The 18,904-nt window shown below is 34.7% G+C and overlaps 1 protein-coding gene across 2 annotated transcripts in view; it reads left to right on the top strand.

Annotated features, from left to right (window-relative positions):
* Positions 1 to 18,904, top strand: part of Bap170 (Brahma associated protein 170kD) — a 457,905-nt gene that overhangs the window by 166,147 nt on the left and 272,854 nt on the right. For both annotated transcript variants that reach the window (XM_090406557.1, XM_090406558.1), the window contains 2 exons: positions 1,012 to 1,097; positions 12,658 to 12,734. In XM_090406557.1, coding sequence (XP_090262683.1) covers positions 1,012 to 1,097; positions 12,658 to 12,734 — 163 coding nt within the window. The remainder of the gene's footprint in view (positions 1 to 1,011; positions 1,098 to 12,657; positions 12,735 to 18,904) is intronic.

Raw genomic sequence — 18,904 nt, 5'->3', positions numbered from 1 at the left:
AACACTTGTATTTTTAAATTCAGATCTTCAAACTGTTTACCATGCTAGTTCAGCGAGTAGTTGCTCGTAATGTTTACTCTTTCAGAAATAATAATCTTCATTACTAACTTCATATCTACAATTTTCCATGTAACATCTGCAGCTGCAGAAATGTTTGTTATTTAAAATAGCTATGCATTTCTGCTCCAATGATATTTTCTGCTAATGTATTAAATGCCACAAGCATAAGTTCAGTGAGTAGTTGCTCTTAACTTTTACAAAATCTTTCAGAAATAATAAGCATCATCATACTAAAGATATGGTATTACAACACATTATAATACCATATCTATTACAACAGTTATTCAATTTAGTCAGGGAATCTTGCAGAATTGTAGCGGATTTATTTAGAGGTGTAACATGATCGGCATAAAGCAAAGAGCTGAGATTAACATCTCCAATATCAGGTTTAATACCACTTTCCTTCATAATGTGATCCATATAGTTAATGAATAACAGAGTGGATAATATACGTCCTTGTCTGACACCAGATTTAACATTAAAACATCTTCCTGTACTTCATTCAATTCTAACTGCTGACTTACAACTCAAATGAAGACTACATATTGTTGATATAATGCCTCATTAACACCATACAACTGTAGCGTTTTGAATAGCTTCTCTCTTGTCACCTTGTCAAATGCCTTTTCTAGATCTAAAAAACTTTGTTATATTTTAGATCTTTGTTATATTTCCATTATTTCTCAACTATTTGTCGTAAAGTGAAGATCTGATCCTGACAGCCTCTATTTGGCCTGAATCCAGCTTGTTCTTCACCAAGCTTCTCTTCCACAATCCTTCTCGACTGTTTCTCAAGTATACTTGCATAAATTTTACCAGTAAAAGAGGTATTTCTCAGTGGAGAAATACCTCTGTAATTCTCACATTGTTTTATTTCTTTTTTTTTTATATAATCATTAATATATAATATTATATAATCCAGAAATAATCATTGCCATTATATTATTACAGATACAACATTTTATGAAGAAGGAGGAGTGCTTAAGCCAAATAAAGAACTTGGAAGCAAGAATTTAGAGGGACAACGAGTATTGAGGGTAAAAATATTGTTAATATTGTTTTTGGTATATGGTTACATAATATAAACTTGAGAGACTAGTTTTAGTAGCACTGGGCTACAGATTTTACCATTTAGCTTTACATACAGATTGGAAAAGAATATATTTTAATGTATACAGTAATACAGGGCTCCAGAAATACAACTTTAATCTATTTAGTTTTTAAAAAACTAAATGTTGTGATGATATAACAAGGTAATACATTCACGCTATTATACAGAAATATTCTTTCCTTGAATATGGGTTTAAAATGTACATCACAACAGCTCACTACAACTTAGTTTGTGCTTTCTTTCATTTATTGTTCATAATGAAGTGTGATGTATAAATTTTCCATAAAAAATTTAATTGCAAAGATAAATAATAAAATTAATGAAAGGAAGAGAGCAGGTAGCACTCTATATGGATCCAGACTTACTTTTCACAATACACTCACATGATCTGATCTTTTACTTGTCTTTATAAGATAATTGTGTTTATTTAAATAACAATATTAAAAAGCATTTTTGTTATGTAAAATATTCAAGCACTTAATTACACTAAACTAATTTATGTTGTGATCTATAAGCTTAGGACAATATTATATAACTGCACACCTACCCAAAGAGTAAAGGTGTTTTAACCCTCTCATGCATGAATTTTTATATTCATTTATAAAAAATTATAATGATGATATAGTACCATTTAATCTTATAGTATTACCATGAATTCATTAATTTTGCTAAATTTGTGCCCTGTATAGAAATATGAGGACACATAGAAATGTGTCCTCATATGAGGACACATTTCTATGTGTCCTCATATGAGGCCCTTATGCATAAGAGGGTTAAGAGTAAGATGCATTCATATACCACAATATTTAATTAGATTGTGCTAATTTTATTTTTTTAATAATAATTGCCGGTTTATTTTGTTAATGAAATTATATTGTGAAAAAAGTACAATTATTATTTTCATTAAAATAATAGATTGTTTATTACTTATGCCATGCATACAGTACAGTAAACCCTTGCCGAGCGCAGATTTGCAGAACGCGATTTTGCATATACTCGTTATCTTAATTGTTTCCATTTAATTTGTGCAATGCTAGAATTTCATTCATACCCGGTACGCTGCAGAGCATCGGTCGGCAACCCTGTTTGGCGCTGGTCGCTAGCTGAGTGACCCAGGCCGAGTTGCGATCATTTCACTCATGTTAGCAGAGCTGTAATCGCGTATTTATCAGTGTTTATCCTCTTCTCCTTTTGCATTTGTATTTCTTTTCATTTCAAAAATTCAATATGAAATTCAATATTTTTGCTGCTTTATCATCTTCATCCAAGAGGAAGAATGAAGATGATAAAGCAGCAAAAATACGCAAAGTTTTGACATTATCTCAGAAAATTGAAATTTTAGATAAATTGAAAAATGGTACACGTGTTTCATCGCTTGCAAGAGAACTAGCTATAAACGAATTAAGCATAAGAACAATACGGACGAATGAAGAAAAGATTCGGTAACAAATGCCCTCTTTAATAACTGGTTTGAAAATTCATTCGTTAAAGAAGTCAAACATTGCTTAGAACAGCAAAACCTGTGCTTTAAAGTTCTCCTAATTCTCGATAATGCTCCTGGACATGATGCTGAAGCCCTCACAACATTGCATCCAAAGGTAGAGGTTTTATTCCTCCCACCTAACACCACTTCCTTAATCCAACCAATGGATCAAGGGATCATAAAAACATTCAAAGCCTATTATGTCAGGCATGTTTACACCTCTGCAAATAAAGCACTAGACGAAGGAAAGCATGATATGCTAATGGCATTTTGGAAGCAATTCAACATAAGCCACTGCATAGAAATAATTAAACTCTCATGGGAACAAGTGAATTCATCAACATTGAATGCTTGCTGACATCAGCTCTGCCCAGAAGTTGTCAACAATTTTAAAGGATTTCCATCAATTGAAAATGAAGTTAAGAAATCGTACAAATTGCAAAAGCAATTGGCAGCGAAGGATTTTCAGATATGGAAGAAGGAGAAGTGAAAGAATTAATCGAGAATGACGATCGAGAAATGAAGAATGAAGAATTGGATGATCTTGTAACACCAGCCGACAGTGAAAGCAGCGATAGTGAAGAAGATGAAGCGCCTTTAACTTACAAGAAGTTAAACGAATTGTTAAAAAAAGGCACAGGAACTGTCTGATTTTGCAATGGTGATTGACCCAAATAAAGAAAGAAGAGGACACTTTATGAAAGTGTCCTCTTCTTTCTGGAATGCTATAGTGTTCGAATTAAGGATACCAGATGCAGTTTATTTCCAACTCTCTGGAAATAAAACTGCATTGAAAAACTCTGCGCTCCTTACCATGAAATTTTTAAGAGTTGCATCAGTCATTGTCCCAAGCAAAAATCACTAACTTTTTAAAAAAATAATTGTATCATGTACCTACTTATTAAGCAGTAATAAAAATCCTTTCAATTAACATTTGTTTCATTTTTCCCTTTTAATTACAACAATATTTAGGTTAGTTTAAATTATACATACATACTTTCTTAATTTGAACTATACTTAACACATTTTTTTTCATAGAAAGTTAACTTTGCGGAACGCGATTTTGGCCGTGCGCGCAATGTATTGATGATAACCCCCGTGTTCAGCAAGGGTTTACTGTATAAGATTAAAATTGAATTAAATTGATTTGATTAAAAATTCATTTATTGCAATGATAACTAATTTTTCTCACTTCATGACTGTAATGAAAATTGGAAGTGTGCTGGGGTGTGCATGGAGTGAAAAGAACATATAATACTACTGTGAGGGAAATGAGCGCACTTCTGGAATTCAATAACTGATATTTATGAAGTATTTCATATAGAAAGAAAGATAAAGTTCTTTTATCTCCTTAAAGGAGATAAAAGGATTCAACAAATGAAGATGGTTGGTTTACATTTTGACTTAAAAGAGATAACCAGAAACTAAAATTGCAAGGGATTTTGTGATTCTTTAAAAGGGAATGCTGTGGTGTTCGAATTAAGAATCCCAGATGCAGTTTATTTCCAACTCTCTGGAAATAAAACTACTTGAATGAATTCATTGCCAGCCACCCCTGATCAATAACTTCACAGTGAATGAGATTATATTTTAAAATGAAAAAAAAATGTAAATTATGCAAAAAAAATAATAATAATAACAATAATACATTTTGAATGCATTTAGAATGAGGCTGAAAATGCACTTGCCACTTGTCTCTGTTCAGTCACCTGTGGCAGATGGTCAAGTGGATTGCTGGAACCCTGCAGTAGAGTGTAGTTGAATGTAACTGATTAATGCATATCTTAATATATACCTTAAAACTTAATTTTTAGTCATTAATGTTAATTTGTAAATGTTAATTTTGCATGATTGTATTTTCCATTATACAAATATCTTAGTAGAATCTTGCTTCTGTTCATCAATTAGACATCCTCATGCTAATTAACTTGAACATATAACTTTTTACATCATGGCACCTAGCCTTTTAGCAGTTGTATATGGTAATTTCAGAACTGATTTTATTTTCATGTACTCTCAAGTACTTTATATATATATTTTGTGTTTATTGTTTATAGCTTATTTATGAAAATAAGCCCTATTTAAAATTTTGAATGGATAATTGATCATTATCAAATTCCTGATATGACCTTGAGTGGTGTACAAGATATTACGATAGTATTACATGAGAAAGTTGCATCATTAATAACTTCCTATTTACAATTTTCCTCCAAATTAATCTGTTATGTCAAGCCTCCAATATTATTAGTTCGTATATTTTTATTTTCTATGGAACTTTTTACTCAACAATCTACATACATTTTGATCTTCCTCTGTGTCGTTTTCCAGACATCATGGCAAACTACACTTGTTTTGTTAACCTTTTTCTCCCTCATTATGCTTAAAATTTAAATGACCACACCATCTGAGATTAACATTGAAAAAAACATTTCCGAATGCCTATAATGGGAAGTATTTTTGTAAAACCCTTGTTTTTAATATATATTGCCAACTGCTTAAACCCCTAATCATTGTGAGAGGAGTGCTTAAGGGTCATAGCTGTATAAATGAGAAGAGACCTCCACATAGCTTCAGAGGAATGTTGAGAACCGATCAGGACTTCTGACCTAATGTCCAATCCCCACCTTCTCGTGGTGCACCCTGTTAGTTATCTGCCTGGATACTGAACGAACGAGGATGGGCTGGCAGTTTGGGATTTAGCCAACCAAATTGTATTCTTATTGGCTTAAACCAAAATATAATATGATAGTTCAACATGACAGAATTTCATGCCGACTGGGATGTCGCCTGGTTAAACAAGAGCCCCCGTTGTTTTCGCCAGGGAACCAGGGCGAACAGCGAAAGGTCAGCTACTGGAACAAATCCTAAAACACACCCCAACTCGTCACCAGAGTTCAAGATTGGTATTATCAACATAAGAAACCTAAATGGCAAAGAAGTAGAGCTAGCTGAGAAATTGTATAAGTACCAGATCGATATATAGGGGTGATTGATACAAAAAAACAAAAAAAAAGACAAAAACTGGCACGATCTCTCTGAGCACTAAATACAAAATGTTATATTCAGGGAAAAGAAGGTGTAGCTATAATATTGAACACAAAATACGAGGCTAATCTTCTTGAATGGAAAGCAATATCAAGTAGAGTGATATGGGCAAATATCAGAATGGGGAATTGGACAATGAGGCTTATTTATGCCTATGGTCCCACAGAAGGTTCTACTAAGAGGAATTTTTTGATGCTTTAGAAAAAGCAACTGGCACAATGAAAAAGATAAAGTTGGTCCTTGTTGCGGATCTAAATAGTAGAGTAGGAAATGATTGTGAGACAAAATACAAAAATATTTTGGGAAAATTTGGCGAAAAGCGCAAAGCTAATAATAATGGCAAATACATGTTGGATTTCTGCTCAGGACATGGACTGGTTATTATTAACACCATGTTCCAACATAAAAATGTGCACAAATTTACATGGAGAGAAGAGGCAAGGAATAAGAAAAGCCTCATTGACTATGTTATGTTGATAGTGATGTTTTCCCGCTTCTGCAGAACACTGGAGTGTACAGAGAATTTCAAATTGGAAGTGATCATCATTTAGTCTTGAGCAGGATAAAATTAAATTTCACACTGAAAAGAAGAAAATGTAAGAAAGTTTTAAAGCGAATAAAAGTTGAGCTGGGTGCTTAAGGGTTAAAGCTGTAAAACTGAGAGCAGACCTCCACATAGCCTTTAAAGGAATGCAGAGAACAGACCAGGGCTTCTGACCTAATGTCCAATCCTCACCTTCTCGTGGTGCACCCTGTTGGGTATCTACCTGGATACTGAACGAACGAGGATGGGCTGGCAATTTGGGATTTAGCCGACCAAATTGTATTCTTATTGGTTTAACCAAAATACAAAATTATGGTACAACTTGACAAAATTTCATGCCAACTGGGGCGTTGCCAGGTTAAACAAGGCCCCCGTTGTTTTCACCAGGGAACCAGGGCAAACAGCGAAAGGTCAGCTACTGGAACAAATCTGAAAACACACCCCAACACAACATCACCAGAGCTAAAGATCGGTACTATCAACATAAGGTGCCTGAATGCAAAGAAATGGAGCTAGTGTAGGAAATTGATAAGTACCAGATCGTCATAATAGGGGTGACTGAAACAAAAAAGACAAAAACTGGTGAGATCTTTCTTAGCAATAAATACAAAATGTTATATTCAGGCAATGACAACCAAGGAAAAGGAGGAGTAGCCATAGTATTCAATAGAAAATACGAGGCTCATCTTCTTGAATGGCAAGCAGTGTCAAGTAGAGTGATTTGGGCAGATATCAGAATGGAGAGCTGGACAATGAGACTTATTTGTGCCTATGGTCCCACAGAAGATTCTACTAAGGTAGAAGTGGAGGAATTTTTTGAGGCTCTAGAGAAAGCTACTGACACAATGAAAAAGGAAAAGTTGGTCCTTGTTGGGGATCTAAATAGCAGAGTAAGAAGTGATTGTCAGACATACAAAAATGTTTTGGGAAAATTTGAGAAAAGGGCAAAGCTAATAATAATGGCAAATACTTGTTGGATTTCTGCTCAGGACATGGACTGGTTATTACTAACACCATGTTCCAACATAAAAATGTGCACAAATTCACATGGAGAGAAGAGGCAAGGAATAAGAAAAGTCTCATTGACCATGTTATTGTTGATAGTGATGTTTTCTCCCTGGTGCAGGACACCAGAGTGTACAGAGGATTTGAAATTGGAAGTTATCACTATTTAGTCATGAGCAGGATAAAATTGAATTTTATATTGAAAAGAATGACATGTAAGAAAGTTTTAAAGCGAATAAAAGTTGAACAGCTCTCAGATGTGAACTGTAGACTAAAATACACAAAGATTATTGAAGAAAAAAGGAAAGAGTTTGAGAACAGGAATCAAACCTTGGAGATTCAGTGGCAAACCTTGAAGAAAACCCTGATTGATTCAGCTAGAGAGGCATGTGGTGAAGTTGTCTGCAAGGATAGAAAAATTAGAACTACATGGTGGACACAGGAAGTTAAAGAGGCAGTGAAGGAAAAGAAGAAAGCATATCAAAAGTTCCTGGCAAATAAGTCAGCTTTTACTCTTACAGAATACAGAGACAAATGTAAGAAAGCTAAACAGTGTGTAAAACTAGCTAAGCAAAAGTCATGGGAGGACTTTGGCAAGAACATAGAAAATAAATATCAAGAAGGTGGTAAGATATTCTGGAGGTTGTTGAAGAAGCTTAGAAATGGAGGAAAGAGTGCTGTAAAAGGAGTTAGAGATGATAAGGGTGATATGAAAACGGAAGAAAAAGATATCCTTGAAGTATGGAGTAATTACTTTGAAAATTTGCTAAATGAAACAAGCAGTGATGACAGTACAGTGATAAAAAAAAAAACACTGACCAGGCATGCTGTGAGGAATACATATCCATACTTGAAGTAGAAAAAGCCATCAAAGGCTTGAAATGTGGAAAGGCAGCAGGAGTAGATGATATTCGACCAGAAATGCTGAAGTATGGTGGTATAAAAGTCTTACAGTGACTGCACTGCATAGTTCAGAATGCCTGGACAGAGTGACGAATTCCAGACAATTGGAGTAGAGCTCTCATAGTACCCATATATAAAAAAGGGAAATAAAACTTAATGTGAGAATTACAAAGGTATATCCCTGCTGAGTGTTTCTGGTAAGATATATGCAAGTATACTTGAGAAACGGTTGAGAAGAATTGTGGAAGAAAAGCTTGGTGAAGAGCAATCTGCATTCAGGTCAAATAGAGACTGTCAGGATCAGATCTTCACTTTACGACAAATAGTTGAGAAATCACAGGAATATAACAAAGATCTATGTTTAAGTTTTGTTGATTTGGAAAAGGCATATGACAAGGTGCCCTGTAAGAAGCTATTCAGTACGTTACAGTTGTATGGTGTCAATTCAGCATTATATCAAGCAATACTTCGTCTTTATTTGAGTTGTAAGTCAGCAGTTAGAATTGAAGGATGTATAGGAAGATGGTTTAATGTTAAATCTGGTGTTAAATCTCTCTTTACTCTGTACAGATGATTTTATAATTCTAAATAAAACTGCTACAAGTCTGCATGACTTCCTGACTAAATTGAATAACTCTTGTAATAGATTTGCTATGATGGTCAGCAATAACAAGACAATGACTATGAAAATATCAACTGCATTGTGAATGGAGAAATTATAGAACAAGTAAAACATTTCAGCTACTTAGGCACAATTTTTTGGTGAAGATGGTAAATTAAATATTTAAGTAGACAACCGAATCAATAAAGCTGGTATGGTAGAAGTCAACTGAGTAAATTTATATGGAATAAGACAGAAATTAGTCAAAACACTAAATTAGCTCTATACAGTGTTCAAACCAATTTTAACTTTTGGATCGAGAGCCGGTCATAAATAAAACACTTGACCAAAGACTAGAGACCACAGACATGAGCGTCTTGAGAAAGATTAAAAGAGGTGACAGATTGCATCAGTGGCAATATCATATTAAAAATGGGGATATTAGGAAAGAACTTAATATGATAGCATCCAGGAATGTGTTAGCAGAGCTAATTTCAGGTAGTATGGTCACTTAAACAGAATGGGAGAGGAAAGATTAGCAAAACAAGTGTTCTTTGCCAGGTTGGCAGGAAAAAGTCTCAGAGAAAGACCAAGATATAGGTGGATTGATACAGTAAAAAGTGCTTTAGAAGATAGAAATAGAAGATCCGACAATGAGTCTTGACAGGTAACAGATTGATTTGGAGGAAAATTGTAGATAGGAAGTTAGTAATGGTGTAAGTTTTTCATGCAGTACTATCATATTCTATATGCCCCTTGATGGTAGATATCAGGAATTTCATGATGATCATTATTATCATTCTGAGAACTCTTGTATCTGTTGTTTCCATCATTGATCAAGTGGTTTGTTTTGAACACTGTCTTGTGTATATCCAGGTTAGTGTTTTGACTAATTTCTCTCTTATTCCATATAAATTTATTCAGCTGGCTTCTTAACCATACCACCTTTGGTAATTCTACTATCTATTTCCATATTTAATTTGCCATATTCACTAAAAATTGTACATAAATAGCTGAAATGTTTTACATGTTTTATAAGTTCTCCTTTGAAGATGCAATTGATCAACGTATCTGCCTATTTTCGTTGTCTTTGAGTTTCTGATTTTCATACTAATTTATCACTGCAGTTATTCAATTTAATCCGAGGTTCCTGCAGACTTGTGTCATATTTATTTAAAATTATAACATCATCCACATTAGATTAACATTCCAATTTTTGATATATGAGCTTTAATATGCTACTATCCTTCAAAATGTGATCCATATAGAAGATGAATAACAGTGGAAATAATGTACACCCTTGTCTCCTTGGTATCTCACGTTATGCTTTTGTATTTGCCCCTTTAATTAGTGAGCACATTTGATAAAGGTTTTACTGGCCTGATGAGGGTTGTGTTCTCATAAGCTCTCTGGTCAAAATTCCTAAACTTTCAAATTTTCTACATATATTCATCTTTGAAATAAAGTTGGATCTTGAATATCCCCTATTTCTCTATAAGATCTGACAATATTGGAGTCCTGGTAGATAATAGACTAATTCGGAGAAAATTGTTGATAGGATGTTACTAATAATGTAAACTTTTTATCTAGTACTTTCATCGCTGATATCTACAAACTCTGTTCAAAATTCAAATCATCACCTGCCAAATTTCTTAGACCACAGTTAGTTTTTCTGAAGCCTCTATGTCTTTGTAATATAAACATATGGAAAGGATCAGATTTTTCTGACTATATTTTGTATTCACAAATTGACTTTTCTACTTTCCAAACAAATATGGACTGTTAAATTAAATTTACAATAAATAAAGTACTTTGTGTTGAAAGGGATAAAATAAATTTGTAAAGCTGTGTGATGACATTTTGAAAGGGGAAACAACAAATTGTATTTGTATCTGTAGGGAGGAACAGCCTTTACTTTCACCTCTTGAAAATTTGTGAAGCTGAACATGAATGTGTTTGTTTCAACATCTATCAGAGATCATGCTTGAAGTTTGGAGTTATATTATGGCCAGTATATTTTATATATAGTGGTACATGGTATTGTTGCTATAAGAAATTCACTGACATGTAGGGTTAAGGAGGTTGTTATGCCACTCTTAGACTATTGCAATGTGGACATATTGGAGAAGCTGCAGAGACAACGGACTAAAGATAATAACAGACATCAACATTCCAGGCATCTTGGCTATGGAGAAAGGTTAAAGGAATGTAAATTAGAGCTTAGTGTCTAGGAGGAAAAGTGGTGATATGATAGACATTTTAATTAGTAAGGGAATAGGGGATTTTATAAGTTTAATACAGAGGGGATTATAAAAAGAGTGGAAGGTGCTGTAAAGAAGGTTGAGAGTTTTTTATTTTTTTATTTATTTTTTTACCTTGAGAATTGTGAGTGTATAGAAAACATTATCAGAACATGTTGTTAATGCAGAAACTGTTAAGGATTTTAAAGTTAATTATGATAAACATGTTGACACTTGAATGAAGCTCCCTTGGTGAATGTGCTGACTCCATGGAGGGTGTGATAATAATAATATATTTAATCATTACATTTCCATTCCTACAATAATGATGTGCATTTCTGCCATTAAAAATAACTGGATATACAGGGGGTACCCAAAAATAACGTTTTTTTTTTTTTTTTTTTTTTTTTTAAATATTAAAGTTTATAATACCATGTCTCCTTCAAAGTACTCTCCATGTGAATCAATGCACTTGTCTGAATGTTTTTTGCCATTGCTGGGAACAGTTCTAGATCTGCTCAGCTGGAATATTGTTTATGGACTCCAGCAACTTTTCTTTCACTTTGTCTACATTAATAAATCACTGCACTTTCATGGTTTTCTTTATCCATGAGAATAAAAATAAAAGTACATGGAGAGAGTGATCAGGAAAGTAGGGAGAATGGGAAACAACTGCCACGTTTTTCATCAAGAACTGTTGGACAGACAAAGCCATGTAGGCTGTGGCATTGTTGTGGTGCATCAAGCAATCTCTGCTACTTCGCATTTCTTGCTCCCTTACATTGCAGCAAACATTTACACGATTTTTTTTTTTTTTTTTTTTTTTTTTTTTTTTCCCCATCCTCTGTGAACAAATGAGGCACAAATTTAGCAGACACTTTTCATTTGAAAATCTTCTATTAAAATTGCTGGCATGTGAACTCCATGACAAATTCATCTCTTCAGAAACTTGCTCAATGGTCTTTCTACGATCTTCATGGCTTAAAATATTGTATAAAAACGACAAACTTTTTCGATGTTTTCATCATTTCTGCTTGTTGAAGGTCGGTCAGATCATGGTTGGTCTTCAACTGATATTCCCCATGTTTGAAATGGGAAAACCACTTGTGGACCTGCATATTAGCTAAAATGTCATTCTTAAAGGCTTGATGAAGGACAACATTAATTTCAGCTGCAGTTTTACCCAAAAGAAAACAAAACTTCATGCACACTTTATGTTCCTTGTGGTCAGCCATCACAAAATTGACAAACTTACTGCTTGTTAGCACAACAAAAAAGGCAGCCAGAACAACAAAACAAACAACATACTCCCCTCATATGTAATATATGCACTTACCTTGGAACTAGCAGCTGAGTCCTCTAATCCTTCTGTTTACTTTTAAATTTATCCACTTGTCCTTATTTATCCAGATGGTGAGGTATGAGTCATATCTTGATACATTTATAAACTCTTTTAATACTTTTAAATTAGCATTTAAGTGATGTTTTTCATTTCATTCTCTGCATGGGTATTAAAACAAATGATCCATCAGCCATAGTTTATTCTGACATTCGGATTATTTTTTATTGTTTTATTTTGTTATTTACTAATTTATCCGACTATGGTTTGTTTAAAATTCAATGTATTATATATATATATATTTTTTTTTTTTTTTTTTGTCTTAGGTGGCACTGATTCTTTATAACCTTTCCTTTGAAAAATATAACATACCAGTTTTAGCTGCAAATTCCAATTTTGTTAGGTAAGTAAAGTTTCTTTTCATTGTATGTACAAGTGTTTGATAATTGTTTATATTTTTTTACATGAATGATATATTTTCTTTATTGTTTTTTATGATCCCTCCTTCCTCAAGAGACCAAATCTCTAGACCTCTAGTGGCCAAACATGGAACTTTCTCAAACCACTCGAAGCCTCCAGTAACCAGGGACTGTTTTCTCTCTCTCACTGGGTGAGGAAACATACTGACAAGCATCCATGACAGGACTTGAATTGACAGCCTGTTAATTGGAGAGAGCAGGTAATTTATTCACTCTGGCCACGATGCCATGTTGATGATTATGGCAATATGTGAGATTTTTCCTCTCTAGCTCATTTAATTTCTTTCAGCTCTATGGAACTTCATGGAAATTACTGTGGGCAGAAAGATACTTGCAAGGATCTGATGATGATGCCCATGAATATGAATATTGTGGTTGGGGTGGGGGGGGAGCCTATACCATTAGAGACAGTTTTATGTTAGCTGGTTTTATTCATTATATATATATATATGCATTACATTATGTAAAATAAAAAGCTAAATATAAATTTTATTGAAGCTTATAGATGCTTGAAAATTTTAAAGAACAAATTATATCAGATCATAGGTAAGGCTGGAACATGCGAAGCTTCTTCATAAATAAATATATTTCAGATTTTCATTTTTTGAATGACTGTCTTCAAAATGTGAGAAATTTACAGTTATTCATGTTAGGTTAGTGTTTAATGGTTACACAACATGTTTTTAACTCACATATTTATAGGAATCACTGTGAAGAGTCATTTCCTGCCATTTTATACATTTTAAGCCATGAGCATCAGCAATCCACATGTTCCATGATCTTGAAATTTGATGTAATCAACAAACTGAATACTTTGTCCATAGTATTATGTGAATGAGGTATCCTGTATATTCGAGAAAGAGATCAAGGATGCACCAATATCATCCTGTACATCCTTGATCTCTTCAAAGATGTACGGGTAACCCTCGTATAACGCAGTACTTATACAACGTGCTTTCGCTATAACATGGTCTACAAATTGTAGCAACCCTCGTATAACACTGTACTTATACAACGCAGTTTCAATATAATGCAGTCTACGAATTGCAGTAACCCTTTATCTTTTCATATTTTTTCACTGCGTGACTTAAAAATCAAATTTTATCTTCGTTAAATTTGTGTCTGCCCGTATTGCGCATGTAGTTATAAGTAGCGAATTTATATTAGGGGAAATATCCTTTAGCACACGCATGTACGCCAATTGTTTACCATATAAAGTGTTAATTATTGTTGAAAGTTGTCTTCGCTTTCTGCCAGGGAAGCCCATTAAAAATCATATGTGTGTTGATCTTCTCAAGCTGAGCACTTCATTTTCTTCTGAGTTACATACAATATGTAATGCTTTTTTAATGTAAAAAAAAAATATTTCTATAGTAATGGCCACATACAGGGCTTTTGCGATATGGTTGAAAGCGAAATTAGTGAATTAATTGATGGGAAAATAGATTTAAATGAGGAGGAACTGGTACAATTAATAGATGACGTCGAACCAAATGGCAGGGAAAGTTCTGTCGAAGATTCTGATTGTGATGAATCCGTTAAAAAATTCAGTTTAAAGAAATTAGCAGAAGGATTGGACTTGGCAAGAAAGTTAGGAAGCTATTTTACAGATAATGATCCCAGAACGGAGGGCTCCGGAAAATTCACGAGACAATTGGATATTTGTTTAGCTCCATATTATGAACTTAATAAAAAATTGCAGCATAGTGGTAAGCGAGGTCTTATTACTGACTTCTTGATAATTAAACCAGCCGAAGTATGCAATGAGAATTATACAAATGAAATCATCACTTGAAATCTCTTCAATTTCAAGTGATGAAGACTTCCGGCCACTCGTAAATAAAGAACATCTACGAAATGTTCGTTTTGAAGACAGTGATGACGATTGTAATATGCACTTTATTATGTGCAATGAAGTTTATGTACAATTTGTAATTTTATATGTTTTCTTAACGTACATGAATTACAAGAATTAAATAAAAATATATTTTGTTGGGTATGTCATTATTGTTTATATAATTTAAAAAATAAGCAATTTTGGAACCTAACCCTACGTTTTCTATGTAATCTGAGTCTCGCATAATGCGATTTATATAACGCAGCATATCTATGGAACCTAACATCTGCGTTATACTAGGGTTACCTGTATTTTGATTTTGGGAAGGAAAGAAATTGGCCAGTGTCTTAATCTTAACTAGAAAAAAAGAAAATGTAATAATTGATTTTTGAGGCACATCAAATATTCAAACACTTACTTATGGTGTTCAGTGTCGAATTAGATTGAGATGAAAAAGAGTTGGCAAGAAAAAAAAAAAACATACATGGAAAGCAGAGTGATTATGAATAAATTAGACAATGAATTTGAAAGATTATGAATTTAAACAAAAATTCTTCTAATTTTTTTTTTACATAATTAAGAATAAAATTCTTAATTATTTTAAAATTTTGTACCTTTTAAGAATAAAAGGCAACAAAACATAAAAATATATACAAAGCCAGCAGCACGATAATGCGCTGGCCATTCTGTGGGAATCATCTTCAGATGGTGAACTAAGCAAAATTATGAGTGATATGTGTATTAAGAGGAGTTTGGTTGGTTTGAGAATAACATGGATTAATTTATTTTAAGTTGCCATATCATATAAGGCCTTTTGTGTTCACTTTAGTGATAAGAAACTGTACTGGTTTCTTATTGCTAAAGGTTCAGGATAACGTAATATAGTTTTGTTTCTTTGGAAATCAGTAATGGTAATCTTCTCAATTTCAGGTGTTTGTATTAACTACATTGCATGTAATGAAGTATAGTCAAAAATATCTCAAAATTCCCATATATTCATAATATCTGCAAAGCCATTAAGCACATCTTCAAGTATTCTGATTGCAAAATTGTATTCACCAATAATCAAAATTTAAAAGATAAAACCAGATTATCTCACATCAATGAATTACTAAGGCATATTGTTGTGTACAAACTTAACTGTTGATCAGGGTGCTATACCTGCTACATTGGATCTACTATTCATTTTTTTGAACTTATATTTAATTACCCATCCTATATAGCTTCTTCATCCTATTCTATTCAACTGTCATCTGCTTGACAACATTTAAACAGGTCCACATCCAGCCCATCCCAGAACAGTGATAAAAGTCAACGAACAAACTACTGTCCAATTGCTCTCACTTCCATTCTGTCAAAAATTATAGAGACGATCATCAGCAACCAACTCTTGAACAAGCTAGAGACATACCAACTAATCAGTGACCAGCAGTATGGATTCTGCCAATCATGATCTACAGGTGATTTTGCTTTCACCACCCACCTATGGACTTAGGCCATGCAGAAACTCATGTGTTGCCCTCGACATTTCAAAGGCAGTTGATTGGGTTTGGCACAAGGGCCTACTCACCAAGCTGCCATTCTATGATCTGCCTTCTTCACTCTGCAACTGGATCGCCAACTTTCTCACTGGTTGCTATGTGTCATGGTGAATGGCTTACTCTCCTCAGATTTCCCCAATGCAGGAGTACCCCAAGTTTTTTTCTTTCCCCCCACTCTCTTCCTCTTGTATATAAATAACCTGCTCTCACAGACTTCCAGTCCTATCTCTATCTTTGCCGATGACAGTACACTCCATTCCTCCTTTTCATTTGACAAACCTGTTAGTGCTCAGGTATTAGAATCCTCAAGATCTGCTATGACTAGGGACCTGAATTTAGATCTCCTAGCTATATCCTAGTGGGACAAGGACAACCTTGTAAGCTTCCATGCCACCAAAACTCTGTCCTCTCTGATCTCTCACAAGAAAGATCTCGCACACCCCCCCCCCCTTACCTTCAGAAATACTGAGATATCCAAACACAATCACATTTCTCTTGGACTGCCTTGCACCTCTGATCTTTCCTGGCACAACCATATTTCATCTGTAGCTTCTGCAGTCACCAAAATACTTGGTGTACTTTTTTGCACAAGGCACTACTTTACAGCTGCTAACTCTATACAAAGCACAAATCTGCTCAGCAATGGAATATTATTCCCATCTTTGGGGTGGTGCACCAAAATCCTCTCTAAGATTGCTAGATTCTTTCCAGAGGAGGGCAATCTGGCTAATTAATGATCCCCTCTCTCACACCGACATTCAGTTTCTGCTTTATGCCTCTTCTACAAATACTTCCATGGACAGTGCTCTGTTGAATTGGCCACTATTATTCTTCCACTCTCCTCCAAAATCATTAAAACAAGAGCCCCTGTTAACCAACATAGTTTTAGAGTCCATCTTGAAACTCACAGAACCAACTTCACTGCCTCCTTCATCCCATCTGCTTTGATCCTTTGGAACAGTCCCCCCCCCCCCACACACACTTAAGCCTTCCCCAAAGATTTCAACCCTCAGCTGCTCAAGCAAAATGTGAACAGACTCCTCCTTTCTTCTATTCCTCTTGCACACGTTGCTAGTGTGCTGTAGGTCTTTTTACAAAAAATGAACATTCCTTACATTGCAAGGAATGTTACAAAAACATTACAAGGAACTTTCATTCCAGCACAAAGAGAAAAAAAACACTAACACTATCAACAAAAATCCCACAACATTAATATTATTACATGCAATACAGTCAGAGCACATATCCAAAATTGAGATGGTTACCATTATTGACTTCCAAAAAAATTAAACTAAATTATTCTGCTCTGAATGTTAGTGGTGAGAACCACTAACAATTCAGATTGTATAACAAACCAACCAGTTTGAAATATACAGGGTGTTCGGGATAAATTTGACATATTTATAATTAATTATATTTTTCCGTAAGTTACATGTATTAACACACACTTCTCTTCGTTTAAAAGGTTGGACCCTTCTTCATTCATATACAAGATGTCAGAAAGGATGGATAGCTGGAACCCACCTGAATCATGGAAGAGAATAACTTGTATCATGATGATTCGTGCCGGCCATCAAAATAAGGATATTTCGACTGCTGCCCAATGCTCCCTGAATACAGTAAAAACAATCAGGCATGAACTAGAGACTTGCAATGGTGACTACGAGGATGTAGCAAGAAGAAAGATCCCTAGCAGACGATCTGATTGCGTTCGTACAGCAGAATTCCTCGCAAATCTGCAGGAACAGGTGTTGAAGATCCCTGGCATTGGAATTCGGGCTTTGTCACGTGAAATGAATGTTGCAGCCTCTACTATGAAGCTTGCACTCAATGAAGACCTCCGCTACTACTCATACAAGCGCCGCAAAGGTCAGCTGCTTACAGAAAAGGCCCGTGAAAAACGTTTGATAAACGCGAAGAAACTTCTAAGCAAAGTGAAACATCCTGCGGAACCACAAACAATCTGGTTCTTTTCCAATGAGAAAAACTTTTGCCAGGATCAAAAACACAACACGCAGAATAACAGATGGCTTGCATACAGTACAAAGGACATTCCTCGTGTAATGCAGACTAAATTTCCCCAAACTGTGATGGTTTTCGGATGTGTATCCTCTGAAGGCAATGTGATGCCTCCGCATTTTTTCCAAGAGGGCCTCAGGTTGACTTCAGATGGCTACGTGGAGTTGCTAAACACTGTAGTCAAGCCCTGGATAACAAGGGTAGCCAATGGTAGGCCGTATGTATGGCAGCAGGATTCGGCCCCTTGCCACACCTCTGGGAAAAGTCAAAAATGGTTGTCTGAAAATTTCTACGACTTCACCAGTCCAAATGTTTGGCCTCCAAACTCCCCAGACCTTAACCCCATGGATTATTTTGTATGGGGCGCAGTTGAAAAAGACACCAATCGCACTTCCAGTAATACAAAAGCCCAGTTAATGGATAAAATTAAAACAGTTTTTGCAGCCCTTCCCAGGGAGACTGTAGCATCAGCTTGTTCGAGGTTCCGAAGCAGGATTGAAGCTGTGATCGATGCTAATGGTGGTTATTTTGAGTAAATCTTATTGATAGTATTGTAATTAACTCTGCCTGTAATGTTTTTTGTCAATTCATTAAATTTAATAGATACAAAGAAGATTTTCTTTTTCCTTACGAAACTGTCAAATTTATCCCGAACACCCTGTACATGTAAAGACCCTATATAATCTTGCCCTTGTAA

The sequence above is a fragment of the Typopeltis vanoorti genome, chromosome 16 (assembly GCF_054136105.1).
Source record: "Typopeltis vanoorti isolate ZY-2024b chromosome 16, IOZ_Tvanoo_1.0, whole genome shotgun sequence".
Lineage (NCBI taxonomy): Eukaryota > Metazoa > Arthropoda > Arachnida > Uropygi > Thelyphonidae > Typopeltis > Typopeltis vanoorti.
Note: the sequence above shows the minus strand (reverse complement) of the source record. Positions and strands in the feature narration are given on the sequence as shown.